The sequence below is a fragment of the Sarcophilus harrisii genome, chromosome 3 (assembly GCF_902635505.1).
Source record: "Sarcophilus harrisii chromosome 3, mSarHar1.11, whole genome shotgun sequence".
Classification (NCBI taxonomy): Eukaryota; Metazoa; Chordata; class Mammalia; order Dasyuromorphia; family Dasyuridae; genus Sarcophilus; species Sarcophilus harrisii.
Window position 1 is genome coordinate 601,744,239 of NC_045428.1, and position 18,878 is coordinate 601,763,116.

The window sequence follows — 18,878 nt, forward strand, 5'->3', positions numbered from 1 at the left end:
TGATAAAGTCATCAGGAGAGGAATTTTGAATAAAGAATAAAGGGAACCCAACCTTGGGTTCCTGCCACGGTTAGTGGGTATGGGAAGGACAGAGATCTCAGCGGCCTCCATCAGCAAGAAGAGGAAAGCTGAGCCTATCTGGGCTCACTGCTCTAGAGCCTGGGAAGGGCTGGGTTTGGAGCGTCAGATGGAGAAGGCTGTGTGTCTGGGCTCCCTCAGCCCACACCCACCATTCTGGGATGGGTCATGATGGCCTAAGTCGCCTCAAATTAGCAAATGTGTTAAAATAAAAGCTATAAAAAGCTTCCTACACCTGGGCCTCCATTGCCTCACCCACTCACTTTTCAGCCCCTCACCATCTGGTTTCAAGATGCCACCAGGGAACAAAAATTGTTCTCTGCAGGGTTTTGAGAAATCCCTTGATTTCTGCTTTCTTAGCTCCTTTCTCAGCCATCATCATTCTTGTCTTCTGTGGGACTTTTAACACTGTCTACCACTATCTCTTCCTAAAGAGTTTCTCCTCCCTCAATGTGGGTAACGCTGCTCTCTCCTGGTTCTCCCCTCCTTCTCTGCCTGCCGCCCCTCAGCCTCCTTCCCCAGACCACCAACAGATGATTCTGCCCGAAGTTCTGACCTGGATCCCTTCCCTTTTCTTTCTCTGTACCTTTTTTGTTGAGGTTTTGTTAGCTCCCACAAATTACATTTGTTCTCTCTGGAGGACTAGAACCTTGATGTGAGGGCTCGCCGATCCTTCTTCAGGGATGCTCCCACCATCTCCCAGCTCTCACCTACCCATAACAGCTCTTACCTTGTTTGCCTCCAGGGAAGGGCAAAAGGCCTTCTGTACCCATCCTCAGTGCTGGCTCAGCCATACAGTAGCCACGCGGTAAACTAACAGGAAGCCATGAGAAGAACTCCCCTTGCCCCGTCTATCCCATCATGCATCTCTCAGATGGTCCGTCAGTCCAATCCAACAATATATGAGGCAGGGGGACTAACGCAAAGGAGAGACCCCAGAGAGAGGATCCAGGGGTCAACAGGGCTTGCCTGGGCCCCCTTGCTCTGTTTAGATGTAACAGAACTACTTTCTCAGAGTCTCAATGTCTACACTGGGGTCTACACTGACTCTGTGCCTCTGATCCTGGCTGAATAATCCTCCGGATAGAAGTGGGAGTGCTTATGAAGTCAGGACACTGTGGAATGAGGCAGACAGAGCAGTCATGTGACTGGTGCTCCAGAACTAGGGCTGGGAATGGTGGAGTGGGGGCCGGTCATCCTAGTGGCTCCTGCCTTTGAGCATCATCTGGACGTTCCTGCCAGGGACAGGACACTCCCTGACCAAGCCCCAGTGCACGCTCATCTCCCCTCCCAGCCACCATCACTGGGAGCCCTGGGGGCAGCTGGCATTTTAAGAAGGCAAGGAGGGCCAATTATAATGATCCCGTTGCTCCCTTTATTGAATCTGAGCAAACAACGAGAACACCGGACATCGGGCATGTGTGTCAGCGTTTGGGGTGGCCAGAAAGAGAAGCCCTTTACAAATCTTGTTGTGAATTCACTGCCTCGCTCTCTGGCCTGGGATGGCTGCTTGGGCCGTGACTTCTGGCCAGCTTCTCAGTGCCCCTCTCCGGCTCCAGCGGGCTTCCACTAGCAGGATCCCCAGGACGACGAGGACCAGCCCAGCCAGGCCGAGGCGGATGAGATTTCCCAGCGTGTAATTCTGGGCCGCAGCGTCTGGTGATGGGATGAAGGCTGTCGGTGACTTAGGAAATGGGCCTCCTGTTCCTATACACTCCATAATGTCAGCAGAGATTCCCCTCCTCCCTCCTGGTCTTGGTGGGGGAGAGGGGCTGGTTGTGTGGGTTAAGAGGACAGACTTTCCTCGGCCTCCCAGTCGTTCCTCTTCCTTGATCTGGGTCAGTTCCCATGACCACCCTCCCAGCAGGCAGAGGGGATGAGGGGGGTTGGGAAGACACACCCGTCCTGTTGGGAGATTATCCGGTTACTTACTCACTGTCGAGTTTGCCGGAGTCAAGGGCTTGCTGGAGACTGGAAGCTCAGGGTCATCGGTGGCTACTGGAAATGGGAAGAAGAGAAGAGAGCCCGGCTGAGACTGCCTTTCCTGCCTGCTCCCCTCCTTCCCCACCGCCTCAGTTCTTCCTCTCCCCCCTTCAGGCCGGGCCTGGGAAGCTTCATCATTATCACACCTATGTTCTATAGTTGCTAGATCCCCATCATCACTCCCTGGGACCCCCACTCACAGCCTGCCCTCACCCAGAAACCCTGGTCTCCCTTACCCAAATGCTCCTGACCTCTGGGCTCCTGGGCCAATTTAGCCTGATGAGCATAAAAAGACCTAGGCTGGAGGCAGCTGGGTGGCACAGGGCCCTGAAGTCAGAAGGACCTGAGTTCAAATCCGGCCTCAGACACTTGACACTCCCTGGCTGTGTGACCCTGGGCAAGTCACTTAACCCCAATGGCCTCAGGAAAAAAAACCCTAGTCTGGAGCCCCCTCACCTCTGATCCTGAGCTCCAGGGGATCACTGGGGGCTGACCACTGGTAGACGGTGTCAATGTGAAAGTTGTAGCACCTGTAAGAGCCTTGGTGAGCAGCTGTGACCTCAGAGAGGTGGAAGTCGCTGTGATACCATTTTCCTTCGTTCTGGGTGTATTCGGCCTCTCCCTCCTTGTGCAGCACATAGTTTTCAAACCACTTCTGGGACTGACAGCGGAGGGTAACGTTATTTCCCAAGAACACCTCTGGGCCGGGCAGGGCCGAGAGTGATGGTTTATCATACCAGTCTGAGGGAGAGGGAGACCAAAGTTAAAGGGGAAGTGGTTCCTTCCTGATTGTCCAGGGGCTGATCTGGAAGAGGGACAAGAGCAGATGCGGGGCCTTGTCCTTAATCTCCTGGCTTTGGTGGAGCCCCCCCGTCCCCACCCAGGAGGGCCCAGGCTGACCCCCTAGCTCGGAACGGTCCCTTGAGGCTGATGCTGCGTCTTTTCTCCTCTCCAGATCCAAGACTGACTCCCTAAAGAAGGACCAGCCCCTGGTGATGGGTAAAAGGAAGGTTGGGGTGCTCTCCCACCTGTCATCACTAGCTGCAAGGGCTCGCTGGGCTGTGACCAATGAGATTGGCTTTTGTAGAGGCATTGGTAGCTCCCGGTTGTGTTTGGCACCATGGACAGGATGGGGAACTCAGCCTCCCTCCTAGTTGTGGCCACATCTCTGTACTGAGAGCTTCCTTCTTTCCTGAGACGGTACCTCTCAGCCCCAGGAAATCCCTGACACCGCAGGGTGACAGGCTTCTTGAGGGGGATCAGCGGGCCTGGGTCAGCCTGGAGGGTGGGGCTGGGGAGCGTGCCTGCAAGAGATCCGCGTCCAGAGGTGCAAGGAGTCTCCGTGCTGGTTACCTCAGGTTCTCCTCCCAGAGAGCCCCTGGCTCCACCCCCCAGGCCCATGTCCTCCCTTCCCAGCTGCCTGGTGCTGGCGGAGCCTGAATAAGAGTCGGAGCTGCATGCAGAGGATGTATGAGGGAAAACACTCACCTTCTTGCGCTCTGATCTGCTGGCTCAACCATAATCCTGCCAAACAAGATGTCAGACATGGATCCTTCCCACCAAACCTTAGGGAGGCAGTCAGTCACTGAGCATGAAGTGCCTACTATGTGCCGGGTGGGCAGATAGGGGTCAAACCTGGAGTCATCTACCTGAGTTCAAATCTGACCTCGCACATTTAGTAGCTGTGTGACCCTGGGCAAGTCACTTAACCTTGTCTCAGTTTCCTCAACTGTCAAATGAGCAGGAGAAGGAAATGGTAAACAGTCCAGTATCTTTGTCAAGAAAACCCCAAGATGGGATCATGAAAAAAGGATTGCAACATGCCCCAGATGCTGTGCTAAATGCTGGAAGAGAGAAAAGAGAGAGAAGCCTTAGAGCCTGAGGATGGCTGGCTGGGCAGCAGAATGCTTGGGTTCATGTCCTGGCCTGGCCCCCATTTACTTGGTGATCTCTAGGAGGTCAGTTCCTCTCTCTGGATCTCAGACTTCCCCTCTCTAAATAGCACAGACAGAAAAAGGAGACTGGACTCAGGGTCTCTGCTCTCTCTCTCTCCGACCTCTTTGGAGCAATGCAACCCCTTCCCCACTTACCAAAGACCAGTAAGGTGACGACCGAAGGAAACATGGTGGGTCCCGGCTCTGGGGAAAAGGGAGACATGTCACTGGTCAGGCAGCTCGCTGAGACACAAGAAATAGCCAGGGTCAGCCCCACCCAGAGTTTCTCAATCTCCTAGCCTTTTTGAGACAGCTTCTTCCTCCGTGTGGTCACATGTGTGAGTGTGTGTGTGTGAGAGAGAGTGTTTGTGTGTGTGTTTGTATGTGTGTGTGTGAGTGTTTGTGTGTGTTTGTGAGTGTGTGTGTACATATGCATGTGTGTGTGTGAGAGAGAGTTTGTGTGTGTGTTTGTGTGTTTGTGTGTGTGAGTGTGTGTGTGTGTGAGTGTTTGTGTGTGTTTATATGTGTATGTACATGTGCATGTGTGTGTGTTTATGTGTGTGTGAGAGAGAGTGTTTGTGTGTGTGTGAGAGTGTGTTTGTGTGTGTGTGTGAGAGTGTTTGTGGGTGTGTGTGAGAGTGTGTTTGTGTGTGTGACTGTTTGTATGTGAGTGTTTGTGTATATGTGTGTGTGCATGCATGTGTGTGCGTGTGTGTGTGTGTGTGTGTGTGTGTGAGAGAGAGAGAGGGTAGACTCAGGTATACGACCCTGGCCCAATCCCTGTCGGTCTTTTCTTTCAACCTCATTTTCCTAGTTTGTACAAGTTGATATCCTCCCCACTCTAAGATTCTGAAATTCTCTTTAAAAAAAGGAACACTTTTTTTTTATCGATTTCCACTTTCCTCTGTTCTTTCCTGTAGGGCCATCTCTTATGATGAAGAATAGGGGGAAAAAAAAAAAGGAAAAAAAATCAGGAACAGTAATTAACTCCTAAAAAACTCTGGCACTTTGACACTTCACTTCCCACAGAATGAGAGGAGGGGTCTTCTCCTAGGTCTCCTTGAGTACCAAAATTTGTCTTTATAATTTGGCAACATTCAACTTGAATTGCTTTTTTTCTGCTTGTTCTTTCCATTTATCCCGTTGTAAACATTGTGTATATGGTCTCTGTTTAATTCTCTTTGCATTTTCCCTAAGTGCATTTCCAATTTATTGTTTGTTCGCTTCATAATTTTCCAGCTGAGGCAATGGAGAGAATGGCACTGGGTTGGAGTCAGGAAGACTCATCTTCCTGAGTTGAAATCTGGCCTCAGACACTGACTAGTTGTATGATTCTGGGCAAGTCGCCTAACCCGGTTTGCCTCAGTTTCCTCAGCTGTAAAATGAATTGGTGAAGAAAATAACCACTCCCGTATCTTTCCCAAGAAAATCCCTAAAAGGTGTCACGAAGTGACTGAACAGCAAAAAATGTTCCAGTACATTCATATATCCCAATTTGTTTAGCTATTCCCCAATCAATGAACATTAATTCTTTGCTACAAAGAAAAGTATTGATATCAGTACCATGATGCATAAGGAGCCTGAATGACCCTGGGCAAAATCCCTCCCCTCCTCAGTTTCCTCATTTATGAAATGAGATTGGTAATAATAGCACACACTCCCTAGGGCTATTGTGAGGATTTTGCCAACTTTAAAGCCCCACTTTTATCATAATTATTAACAGAAATGATTCTAAGACTCTTCATCTGATCCTAATTCTAACCCTGCCTCAACCTTCACCCCAGATCTAAAAGACAAAGGACTCGCTGTGATAGTTGTCTCATTACCGGTAGGGTGACGAGATTTAGTGAGAATAAGTTTGTTGCCTCAACATAATAGACTTCATTTTGTACTAAGCCATCATTTTGTGATGAAGTATTTTGATGTTTGCTCTTCTGCACCCTCCCCTTCAAAGCACGCTTGGTTGAGAGTGGTGCTGGTTGACTGACGAAGAATTGATGACTAGCTGGGAAATCACCTTAGAGAGCCAATCTCTGACTGAGTGGAGGGGAACTTTGTTGTTGAGTTTGGGTATGAAAAATCCTTACTGGGAAGAACTAATGGAGTCAGTGTTTGAATTCTTTAATAGATACCAGAAGCCAACTTTGCATGCTTCTGATCAATAAAATTTGATTGTTAACACTGAGAAGTACGAGTCTAATTAGTATTTCTACCGTACTAGTTAGCATATATAATGATAAGTCCATTTTGGACATGCACTGTGCATCACAATAAATGATGAGAATAAGATTGTAAGAATGTCCCATTGTTCATACATTTTGATTCAGCAATAACACTACTAGGTCTGCATCTCAAAGAGATCAAAGAAAAAGGGAAAGGACCTATTTCCAAAAATATTTACAGCAGTTCTTTTAGGTGGTAAATGTCTATCAATTCAGGAATGGTTGAAAAAGTTGCGGGGTACAATTGTAATGGAATATTATTGTTCTGTAAGAAATGAGCAGGATGGTTTAAGAGAAAAATGAAAAGACTTACATGAACTGATGCAAAGTGAGCAGAATCAGAGGAGCATTATATAGAGAAAGAACAATATTGTGATATGAACAACTGTGAAAAACTTAGCTACTCTGATGAAGACAATGATCCAACACAATTCCAAAAGAACCATAATAAAAGCTATTCATCTCCAGGGAGAGAAATGATTAAAGTATATTTTTTCACTTTATTTTTCTTGTTTTGTTTCTGTGTCTTTATTTTGAAATATGAAAATATGGTTTGCATGACTTCACATGTATAATCAAGATCATCTTGCTTACCTTCTCAAGGCAGTGGGGAAGGAGCAAGAGCTAGAGAAAGGATTTGGAACTCAAAATTTTAAAAAAGAATGTTGAAATTTTAAAAAATATATATTTGACAAATATTTAACAAAATAAACAAAAATATACTAAAAGTAAAAAATTTAAAATACCTAACTAGAATAGGATGGAAAAGTAGTAGAGAGAAACAGTACTGAGTCTGACACTTCTCTTAGTTTGTAAGCCAACTGAGACAGTTTCCTGGCACATGCACAGAAATGACAGAATTTCTGTCTTCTCCAGAGTAAGCAAATGCAGGGTCACTTAATAATCAAAGGCAGGGAATTTCTTTTCTTCTATTTCTCTTGGATCTATGGAACACCATCTAATACTAATATAGCCAAATTCCATGCCTTAAGTGATAGCAAAGTCCACTTTCTCCTTTAGAATTATGAGTTGTTGACCAGGCCCAGATCCAGGACTTTTAGCAGTGACACTTTTATGGGTGAGTACCATAAGTTCATAGAGCTTTGTTGGTCATCATCTGCCTTCACCAAAGAGAGGAAGGACTGAGAGTTTGAACACTGAGCTCCAGCAGAAGAGAAAATCTTTGTCTCTATCTCAAGTCAATATAAAGCCTACACCTCTAATCTTGAGACTGCATTCAGTAAAACATATGTCCAGAGGGGAAACAAAACTTTACGCTAAGCTCAAAAAAATTTGATCAAGTATTAAGAGGAAATTATAATAATGAAGATATCTCTCACCATTATTTTTCAATATTGTACTAGAAATGCTAGCTATAACAATAAGAAAAAGAACTGGAAGGAATTAGAATAGACAATAAGGAAAGAAAATGATCACTCTTTGCAGATGATATGATATGCTAGAAGAATCCTAGAGACCTAATTAAAAATCTAGTAGAATAAATCAACATCTCTAGCAAAGTTGCAAAATATATATATATAATAAATCCAAATAAATGATCAGTATTTTTATATTGCATCCACAAAGTCAGCAAGAAGAGATAAAAAAGAAATTTCATTTAAAAGAACTGTTGACAATATGAAGTTACTTGGGAATCCACCAACCAAGACAAATCCAGTAATTAGATGAAAAATGTTTTTAACACAAATTAAGTCAGATCTTAACAAATGGAAAAATATTAATTATCCATGGATAGACTGAAACAATATAATAACAATCTCAAATCTACCTAAATTAATTTACTCATTTAGTGCCATACCAATCACACTCCTAAAAATTATTTTATAGAGATAGAAAATATAATAAAGTTCATTTAGAAGAACAAAAGTTCAAGAATATCATGGAAATTAATTTAAAAAATGAAGGAAGGTGGCTTAGCCATACCAGATCCCACACTATAATCATCAAAGCAATCTGTTACTGGCTAAATGATAAAATAGTGCATCAATACAATAGATTATATACATAATACATGATAGTAAATGACCATAGTAATTTAGTATTTAATAAATATAAAGATCCAAGCTTTTGGAACAAAATCTCACCATTTGACAAAAACTGCTGGGAAAACTGGAAAACAGTTCAACAGAAAATAAATATAGACCAACAGTTTTTACCATATTCCAAGATAACATCAAAATGGGTCCATGATTTAGATATAAAGGGTAACATCATAAGCAAATTAAGGACATATGGAATAGTCTACCTGTTAAATGTATGGATAAGGGAAGATTTATGAACAAACAAGAGAGAGGGAGCACAATAGGATGTTGAATAATTTTTATTATATTAAATCAAAATGGTTTTGCATAAACAAAATCAAAGAAGCCAAGATAAGAAGGAAAGCAGAAAACTGAAGGCAGAATATTTTTAAAGCAAGTTTCTCTACTTAAGATCTAATTTCTCTGACCAGCAGGACGAATACAGAGAAGATTGGAGAGACTTACATGAACTGATGCTGAGCGAAATGAGCAGAACCAGGAAATCATTATATACCTTAACAACGATACTGTATGAGGATGTATTCTGATGGAAGTGGATTTCTTCAACAAAGACAAGATCTAACTTAGTTTCAATTGATCAAGGATGGACAGAAGCAGCTACACCCAAAGAAAGAACACTAGGAAATGAATGTAAACTGCTTGCATTTTTGTTCTTCTTCCCAGGTTATTTATACCTTTTAAATCCAATTCTCCCTGAGCAACAAGAAAACTGTTCGGTTCTGCACACATATATTGTATCCAAGATCTACTATAATCTATTTAACATGTATAGGACTGCTTGCCATCTGGGGGAGAGGGTGGAGGGAGGGAAGAGAAAAATCGGAACAGAAGTGAGTGCAAGGGATAATGTTGTAAAAAATTACCTTGGCATGGGTTCTATCAATAAAAAGTTATTTTAAAAAAAGATCTAATTTCTCAAATGTATAGAGAAACAAGTCTACTGGTACATGATCAAACTATGTGAACAGGCAGTTTTCAGAAAAAGAAATCAAAGCTATTTATAGACATATGAAAAAATGCTCTAAATCACTATTGATTAGGGAAATGCACATTAAAACAAATCTAAGGTACCAATTCATACCTATCAGATTGGCTAATATGACAAAAAAGGAAAATAACAAATGTTGGAGGGGGAATGGAAAAATTTGTATACTAAGGCACTGTTGAAGTTGTGAATTGATTCAGTCATTTTGGAGATCAATTTGGAATTATGCCTAAAAGACTATAAAATGATGCATACACTTTAGTACAGCAATACTAGTACTAGGTCTGTATGTCAAAGAGATTTTTTTTAAGTGAAAAGAACATATATGTACAAAAATAGTTATAGCAGTGCTTTTCTGTTGGCCAAAAATTGGAAATGGAAATGATATTCATCAATTGGGAATGATTGAAGAAGTTGCTATATAGGGTTTGAGAGAATACTACTGTGCTGTAAGAAATGATTAGAAGCTCTAAGTCAAGCAGCTTTTATGTATAGTACTAGGAAAAGCAAGTGACCTGTTAGATGGTAGGTTAAATGCCCCTGCCAGCAGCTTACAAGGACATTGTTGTTTTGCTCTTGTTTTCAGGCATATCCAACTCTTCATGACGCCATTTGGCAAAAGATACCAAAACGGTTTGCCTTTTCTTTCTACAGTTCATTTTACAAATGAAGAAACTAAGACAAATAGGATGAGGTGACTTGCGTAGGATCACACATCCAGTAAGTTTCTGAGTCTGGATTTGAACTCAAAAAGAATCTTTCTAACTCCATGCCCAGTATTCTATATACATGGTGCTCCCTAGTGGCCTTTTGTGCCCCATATTTAACTCCAATGTCTTTAGAGAAGAAAAACCTTCTGGCTTAGAAACCAGAATCTGTTAACTAAGCAGATTTAGATCAGATTTATAAAAACTTCCTTAAAAAAAACCCTCAAACCAAACCAGAGGAAATAGATGACTCTTGGTTATTAAGATGAAAGGAGGAACAGATAATACCTACCAAACAGACAATCAATCTGTCAAGGTATAAGAAGATGAGGTTAAAAGTCAGGGGATGACTTGTAAAGAGGAGACCCTGGCCTATGAAGTTAAGACAGTGGTAGCAGGAAGGTAGAGGAATAACTAAAGCATATTTTATACTGGATTTTTCAAGCTGGGAAGAAGGTACAGCCATTCCCCACCCCCCAACCCCTATACAAATGAAAAGCTATTTCTGAAGAACTACAGTTTGCCATTAAAAATGGTCCTGGTAGAATGGATATATTTAGATTTGAATAAGGATATGGAAAGACCAGGACTAAAAGACAATATTATGCAAATGAAGATGCATTCGATTAAGGCAGGCTTAAACCATGATAAAACTGCTCACGTCCCTTTAAAGAGAAGCAGAGACTGTAGAATATGTCCTAATACTAAATGAAGACATTAGTTCAGAAAATAATCTTCTCCCTTTGGAGAATGGAAGGCTTAAGTGAAGTAATAACAAGGATAATAGCATTAATAACTTTAGGGGATGAGGAGCTATGATCAAAGGCAAAACAGGCCCCCAGATGAAATGGGCACATGGGAGGGAAGGATAGATTATGGGGAGAATACCAATTACGATGACAACGGGAACATCATTGTTAAGCTGGGAAATAAGGGAGTTTCCAGCTCCTTGACTCCAAATACAGGTCAATCAGGCTAAAACTGGTGTTTGAGTCCTGAAAGGTAGGATCTTCATTTTACTACAGAGATGTGAGTTCCCTTGTCAACTTCTAACAGGGACAATTGCCCTGATTAGTAATTCAGAATAGCTATGATCAAGACCCCCATTGGCTCTGTTGGACACTGTTCATAGGCTCTCAAAGGGCAGAAAACTTGGTATTCACCTTTCTGCAGATGGCCGTGAGGCGGCAGTGGATAGGTGAGTGGCCTGTGGACAGATTTCTGCAGGTTGGTCCTGGGCTGGTGATGATGCTAGGGGAGTATCATGAAGATGGGTACCAGGGAAGGGCCAGGATAGCAATCCCAAGCTTCTGCTTCATTGTCAATCTCTGCATCCCATCTCACTGCTTGAGAAATGCTGGATCGGGTTCTGAGGGAGGTCGGCGTAAGATCCCTTTTTTAACCCCAGTCTTCCCACTCTGTTTGCCCAAGAGGCCAGATCCAAACCAGCTGGGCAGGCCTCTCTGCCCTGGTCTCTCCCAAACAATCTTAGAGGAGTCCCAGCATTCCAGGAGTGGCCAGTTAGCTAAACATGAATACGATCTCCAGCCCTACCCTTCCTGACAAGGACAGAACCCAGTTTTTCCCATAAGCTAGAGACATGATGTCACTCTGGGTAAAAAGGGAAGCAAGGAGATTTGTCAGGATGAGGGAAGTCTTTGGGTTGAGTGAGTGGCAGGTAAGAGGAAGCTGCAAATGGGGAATTTCAGAGAAAGATAATGAAAAAAGAATCAAATAACACAACCCCATCTTTCTTTTATTCTTTCATTCACTTATTTCCTTCCTTCACTTTCCTTATTCTGGCAGAATAAATTCAGAAAAACATTTTATTGAAGGAAAAGAAGGCATCAACTGGGTAAGGATGCAAGTGTGTAACAGTGGCTGGAACACAAGAGGTGCTTAATAAAGGGTTTTGATTGGTCTATTAACCACAAAATATTTTGTGTTGAAATGGTCTTGTTATCTACAGGGTATGGCTGAAGCTACTCCGGCGTTCAAATTTCTGTACCTAATGTTCAACATCAATGAGACCTTAAAGAGTGTCCTGTGGCTGAGATTACGGCCTACACAGGGGAGAGGTGGGTCCCACCTGGATGCTTACTGGATGGCCAATGGGGAAGAGCGGATGGACTCCCCTGGTGGGAATGGGGGAAGGTTCTCAAGGGGCTGCCTGGGAGTCTTGTGGATCCGATGGGCATAGGCTACTCGCTGGGGTCTTCAATTGCTGGGAGGTGGGAGAAGAAAAGATCCAGTCGTGAGGAGAGCACAGATGCCTTTTACAGTTAAATCTCTGCCTCCTTGGTCCTGTGAGCGGTCATCTACTCCCAGATGCTAGATTAATGACGCCATCATTATTTACACCATTCAACTCACACACTTCTGAGATCAGCAGAAGGAAGTTTCACAATTATGTCAATTGGGCATGTATCCAAGTGGGCTGTCACTGCAGCAAAGCGGTCCTAATTCCCTCCAATTGTTTCCCCATTTTACCTCTCTGAAGCTCTTTCAAACCTTCTCTTCCCTCCTCAAATCTCCTATATCCCATCCCCAAAATGGACCACACCCCTCGCATCCACACGTTCCCTTGAGCCTATCTCCTCCCATTTCCTCCAGGAGATTGTATCCTCAAACAAACCTTCTCTTCCCCGCCCCCAAATAATCATCAACCTTTCTATTTACTGGCTCCTTCCAGGTACTCTTCAGACAAGCTCAGGTTTGCTACAGTCCTCAAAAGCCTTCACTCTCGGTGACCTCATTGACTCCCATAATCCTCATGGTCATTTCTCCCCTGATGACATGTGGAACTAATTTTTGGCCAAAGTCCCTCCCCTCGACTTCATTCTCATGTCAATCCATCAATCATCAAGGGTTTATTAAGCACTGACTGTGTGCTAGACGTCATGCTAAATGCTGGGGACGCCAAAAAAAGCAAACTTGTCCCCCGGAGGTCATATTCTAGTTGTGGAGGAAGCGTGTGAACAATTGGGCAAACACAACGTACTCACAGAACAAAGTGACTTGATGAGAGAGCCACGGGGGCTTCTTGAACAAGGCAGTGACTTAGAGCCTGATTTTGAGAGCCAGATGAGGAATCCTATGGGCAGCAGAGACCCTGAAACTTCTTGCATAGGGAAGGCTTCTGGTGTCAATATGTGCTATAGGAAAATTAATCTGTCGGGATGGATTGAAGGGCTTAGGAGCGATCAACAAGATAGACGGCTAGCATTGGAGATTTTCTCTGATGCTCATGACCCCTCCGACTTCTCTAAAATAGGAATTGGATTTCAAGGATAAATCATTTCCCACCATCTTCATGATCTAGGACACCAAGAACCCAAACAAGGTTAAAAAAAAAAAAAAAAAAAAAAAAAACGTAACCAGCAGAAAAGGCCAGAAATCCTCAGCGTGAGCTTACTCAGCAATCCCACTGCTCATCATGCAGTAGACCTGTAACTCAACCCTACACTCCAACTCCCCTCCCAACCCCCATCCTCCCAGAGTCATGGAGATCCACGTGTGGCAGCAGTCAGTGGTACTAGGCCGGAGAACTGAGCAGCAGAGGGAAGGGGCAGGACGTGGGTGGGGGGAGGCTATGTGGCAATCCATAAGATGGGAGGAAATAGTCCAGTACCCAATTGGGATCAATCCTATCTCCCCTAGGAGTCTCTTGGAGTAGAGACCTAGACTGATAAGCCATCAGTTCTCTGGCTTAGGAGGAACTGAGATTCTTCGAGATCCGCTCTTCGGGGAAATTGCCATCAAAAGGGAAGTAGTGATAGGAAATTATGTGAGACAAGGGCTGAAATGACCAAAGATCTCAGCAGGAATAAAACTCAGAGCACAGGTGATAGACAGGAAAGAAACTGATGGTAGAAGGGGAGAAACACCAGAGCAAGGAAGAGAAATCAACATCTGTGAATAAATATTGTAGGGCAAAGGATTCTGCGGGTGCTCTCCCCCGTCCTTTGTAGGCCTTGGACTCAACCCCTGCAGCTCTCCTCTCTTCCCTCAACCCTCTGTTGGTGTCGGGAGTGGGAATCTCTCCTATCAGAACTGGAAGCAGGGACTGGTCCCATTTTTCTTTGTACCCCAGCATTTTAGCACAGTGCTGGGCACTGTGAAATATTGGTTGATTTTTGATTGCACTTAAGTTCTCTCAGGAATTCTGAGGCAAAGATTCCGGGAAAAGGGGAAAGAAGAAACCTTAGGGGATGAACTGTCATATGATCTGCAGCAGAGGGGGAGAGGAGAGGCCCCACTGTGAGCTTTCCACCCCTCCTTCTTTACCCACACACCCCTCCCTCCTTCAGGGGCCTAGGATACTCCTCTCCCCAGACTTTCTGGGCCCTGAGCAGCTAGGCTGGGGCCCAGGACCAGTAGGGAGACATCAAGAAGAAAAAAGAAGGAGAGGGACTCCCCCACCTGTGACCTTGAGCTCCAAGGGGTCACTGGGGATAGACCACAGGTCGGGATACTGAGTGTGAAATACGGAGCAGTGATAAATGCCTCCGCGAACAGCAGTCACAACCGGAGCGAGGAAATCGGGCTGAGACCCCTGGTTTTGAAGCTGAGAGCTGTGGCCTTCCCTCCTTGGGAGGACAAATGTGCCAAAAACCTGCTGGGCCCGACAGTGGAGAGTCACATTCTATCCTGAGGCCACTTCTTGGCTTGGGGCCACTGACAGCGAAGGCTCGCTGAATAGGCCTGGAAACGGGGGCTTGGGCTTTAAAGGTGTGCTTCTTTCTTCATGAAATTTTAATGGGCATGTATGCAACTGAAACAAATTAAAAGCCATGCAGCTGGATAGTGCAGTGGATAGAGCACAGGTCTGCTGTGTGACCCTGGGCAAGCCACGGATCTTTTTTCTCCCTCTATTTCCTCAAATGTAAAAAAAAAAAAAATAAGGTTACTAATAGCCCCTACCTCTCAGTGTTGTAAGGATCAGCTGAGATAATAACTGAAAAGTACTTAGCACAGTGCCAGGCACAGAGTAAGCGCTATGTAAATGTGAGCTACTGTTATTATCATTTTTAATAGAGTGCCTTGTCAACGCTGCAAATAGAACTATTCCAAACGTGGGTCTTGTCACCAACATGTTGATGAGTGGAGTCTGGTAGCTCATTTGGGAGCAGCAAATTCCCAAACTTGCAAAGCCTGGAAATCTACTTCTGATGGTGAATCCTTTAAAAATAAAACTAAACTAAACTAAAGAAGACCCAGAAAGCTTTTATCATGTGAGGCAGTGTGGGGACTGGAGCTGGCTCTAAATGTTGTAAGACCCTACAGGATTCATACGATTCCGGGAAGCTGTCACTTTGGAGAAGTGGTGCAAGGCTTGCTTCAGATGCATCTCAGACGTTGCTTCTCTTCTAGCCTCATATGAAATCGCAAAATGATGACTTTGCTCCAGCATTCCTTTCCTATAGCTGGGCAGCTAGAGGGCGCCATAGTGCATAAAGCTAAAGGCCAGGGCACTCATCTTCCAGGTGGGCAGCTAGGTGGCGCCATAGTGGATAAAGTGCCAAACCATGGATTCAGGAACATTCATCTTCCAGGTGGGCAGCTAGGTGGCGCCATAGTGGATAGAATGCCAAACCTGGAGTCAGGAACATTCATCTTCCGGGTGGGCAGCTAGGTGGCGCCATAGTGGATAGAATGCCAAACCTGGAGTCAGGAACATTCATCTTCCAGGTGGGCAGCCAGGTGGCGCCATAGTGGATAGAGTGCCAAACCTGGAGTCAGGAACATTCATCTTCCAGGTGGGCAGCTAGGTGGCGCCATAGTGGATAGAATGCCAAACCTGGAGTCAGGAACATTCATCTTCCGGGTGGGCAGCTAGGTGGCGCCATAGTGGATAGAGTGCCAAACCATGGATTCAGGAACACTCATCTTTCAGGTGGGCAGTTGGGGGCACCATATGGATAGAGTGCCAAACCTGGATTCAGGAACGCTCATCATCCAGAGTTCAAACACTTACTATCTGTCCCACAAATGTTACTCACCCTGGGCGAGTCATTTAATCCTGTTTCCTCAGGTTCCTCATCTGTAAAATGAGCTGGAAAAGAAAATAACAGTGTTCTAGTATCTTTGCAAAGAAATCCCCAATGGAATGAGGAACAACTGACAATAAATTGTCTTTCTGGGGTTTTCTGGGTAGCTCCATCATTGCAAATAACTTCTTCTGCTAACACTGCTTATTTCCTTGTCTCCTTGCTACAGCTGACATTTCTTAAATATGTTAAATAATCATGGGGAGGGGATATTTTTGATTTATTCACAATGGTAATGGGGAAAAGCCTGCTGTCTCTGTGGGAAGATAACGCAAGCTCTTCATTCTGAGCTTTGTTTTTAATTCTGTGCAAAAAAAGTGTCTCCCCGCCTCCCATGCCCATTTCTTTTCTTTTCTTAAAGGATTGTTCCGTACGCAATTGTTCCATTTTGTAATTTCTTCCCCTTTGGAAATAACCTGGTTGGTTGGTTTTTCATGTGATTAACTGAGTTTGGTTTTCCATAACATCAAAGCATTCTCGTATCCCTCATTGCACTTCAACTGGGTCATCATGTCTGCTTTAGCAGATTGCACCCCCACCTCACCCCTTCGTCCTTCTGTGTCTCCTACTGGTTCTTTGTCTCATAGCAATGCTCTTCAGGGATCCCCTTCCTGGTTCTTTCTCCATATTTCAATCCCTTGCTTCACCTCCTCACTCCTTCTCCTTGAACAGCTCTTCTTAATAAGAGACTGCAGGAGTCTCCTTCTTCTCTTTGTTGACCCATTTAATTCCACAAATTATGCTAATCCCCTGCCTTTTCTGGTTCTACCCTACAGGTCTGAGGAGCCCTCATTTGTTTTTTGTTTTTTCTGTATCTTCATTTAAGTTACACCCCTTAATCTTGGGCTTGATTCTGGGGCCTGCTCTCCCTCTATGATATTCCACCTGTGGTTTTAGCTAGTGTGTCCAGGCAGGTGAATATCAGATTTATTTGAAGAGCCTTAAACTCTCCTGCCATCCAATCTCCAACTGTTTAATGAACATGTTGAACTGGACATCCTATAGACATTTTAAACTCGGCGCATCCCAGATTGAATACATTATCATTTCCCCCAAACTTTCCCTTCTTCTTAACATCCATATCACTGTCAAGGGGACCACCATTTAGCACATCATCCAGGCTTCCTCCCTAACTCCTCTTCTCACCCCCATATTCAATGTGATACCAACTCTTGTTGCTTTTCCCTAAAGAGCATCTTTCCATCTCTGACACTGTCCCCTCCCTTTCCAGACCCTCATTGACTCATACCTAAACCCGTACAAGAGCTACCGGGGGTCTGCCTGCCTCAAGTCCCTCCCCATGCCAGTCTATCCCCATTCAGCCACTAATAAGATTTTCCTAAAGCAAAGGTTTGATTGTGTTTGCCCATTAATCAGTAAACTCCAGCAGCTTCCTATTATCTCTAGGATCAAAAAGAAAAAATCCTTGGCTTGGTATTCAAAGTCCTTCATGCCCCAGGTTCCTTCTCTCTTTCTAGTTTTCTTATGCGTTACTCCCCTGTGTAAGTCCAGAGTTTCCTCCTTCCTCATCTCCTTCTCTTAGCCTCTTTGGCCAGCCCCAGTTAAAATCCCAACTGCAGAAAGCCTTTCCCAAGCCTCTGATTTCTAGCACTTTTCCTCTGTTGATTCTTTATCCTGTTAAGAATTTGTCTGCTTGCTCTTGAGAGAAGGGTCTTTTGAACTCCCAAAGATTAGCATACAGTAGATGCTTAATAAATGCTTTTTGACTGACAGGAGAACCTAGAATGACAGAGCAGCCACTGCTCCTGGTCTCACCTGTGAGTTGTTCAGGTCAGCTCTCCGAGAGCCTCCCCAGCTGTGGATCACAGCATCTGAAACAGCCTTTGCTGACACAGTGTTGGGGACTGGGAATGAGATAAGTTGGAGTTAGAGGGAGGAGGAGGGAGGTCAGACAAGGCAACGGCCTCTCAGGAGAAAGGTCAGAGAACCAGCAACTGCCTCTCAGTCTCCTTGTATCCTCCTCTCACAAGAGGAGATCCGTTCTGGGTTGGATCTCCAGCAGCCACTGTCAGGTGGCTCCCGTGTATTCCAGCAGCTCTCCCGTGTAGTCCAACAGTGAGTGACAGAAAACTCATGGATATGGCCATCCTACTCTTCCTCTCCAGGCATAAAGCCTCTGTTGTGTCCTGGGAGACAGCCCATTTACTCTTCCCTAGGAAGCTCAGGCTAAGACCTGCAACAGAATCAACAGGACTCGGTTTTGACTCCCTAAGATAAGGATCCTATCTTTCTTCTGGCCCCAAGATTCACTGTATCCCCACGAGGAAGGGAATGGGACAGAGGGCTGGGGTGGGCCGGGGGTAACAAGAGATAGAGGGCAAGAGTATAGCCATGACAACCTAAGATACGGGCTGCGGCAGCAGTTTCCTCCCCAGCAGGCTTCTGGGATCCCCAGAATTCTCTTCCCAACTTGGCCCCAGGGATCTTCTCCCTAGATTTCCTCATCCCCATGACCATTGATAATCCCCCTTTGGGTCGGAGTGCTCCCCCTAAATCTCCTCTGCAGCAGCATATCCCATTCCCCCCAACATTCCCACCCCCACTTCCATAATCACACACACACACACACACACACACACACACATACACACACACACACACACACGGTGTGGACAACTTGATAGAGAGTTAGGGTCTTACCACCATACATGGAGCAGAGATTGGGAGAGGGGGAGATGAACCTTCTGGGGACACAGGCTCAGGCCTGGCAGAGGGGTGGACAGAGCCAGGGGTTGGGGGGTCCTGCCTCACCTGTCACCACCAGTTCCAGGGCCTCAGTGGCCCTGCACAAGCCAGACAGGCTCTTGTAGAGGCAGCAGTAACTCCCTGCAGTGT

General features: G+C 45.0%; 1 protein-coding gene across 1 annotated transcript; it reads right to left on the bottom strand.

Annotated features, from left to right (window-relative positions):
• Positions 1-1,430: 1,430 nt before the first annotated feature.
• LOC100926039 (platelet glycoprotein VI) lies at positions 1,431-4,290 on the bottom strand. The gene is made up of 6 exons (XM_012545821.3): positions 4,152-4,290; positions 3,550-3,585; positions 3,090-3,365; positions 2,518-2,802; positions 2,011-2,076; positions 1,431-1,734 (listed from the first exon to the last, which is right to left on the bottom strand). The coding sequence occupies exons 1-6, from the start codon at positions 4,216-4,218 to the stop codon at positions 1,556-1,558; spliced, it is 909 nt and encodes a 302-aa protein (XP_012401275.1). The 5' UTR covers positions 4,219-4,290; the 3' UTR covers positions 1,431-1,555.
• Between the last annotated feature and the right edge of the window lie 14,588 nt (positions 4,291-18,878).

Coding starts and splice junctions, on each gene's coding strand:
- LOC100926039 (XM_012545821.3), bottom strand. CDS start 4,218: ATGTCTCCCTTTTCCCCAGAGCCGGGACCCACCATGTTTCCTTCGGTC. Junction 3,366..3,549: donor GCAGATCAGAGCGCAAGAAG/GTGAGTGTTTTC, acceptor GATCTCTTGCAG/GCACGCTCCCCAGCCCCACC. Junction 1,735..2,010: donor TCCGGCAAACTCGACAGTGA/GTAAGTAACCGG, acceptor TCCCATCACCAG/ACGCTGCGGCCCAGAATTAC.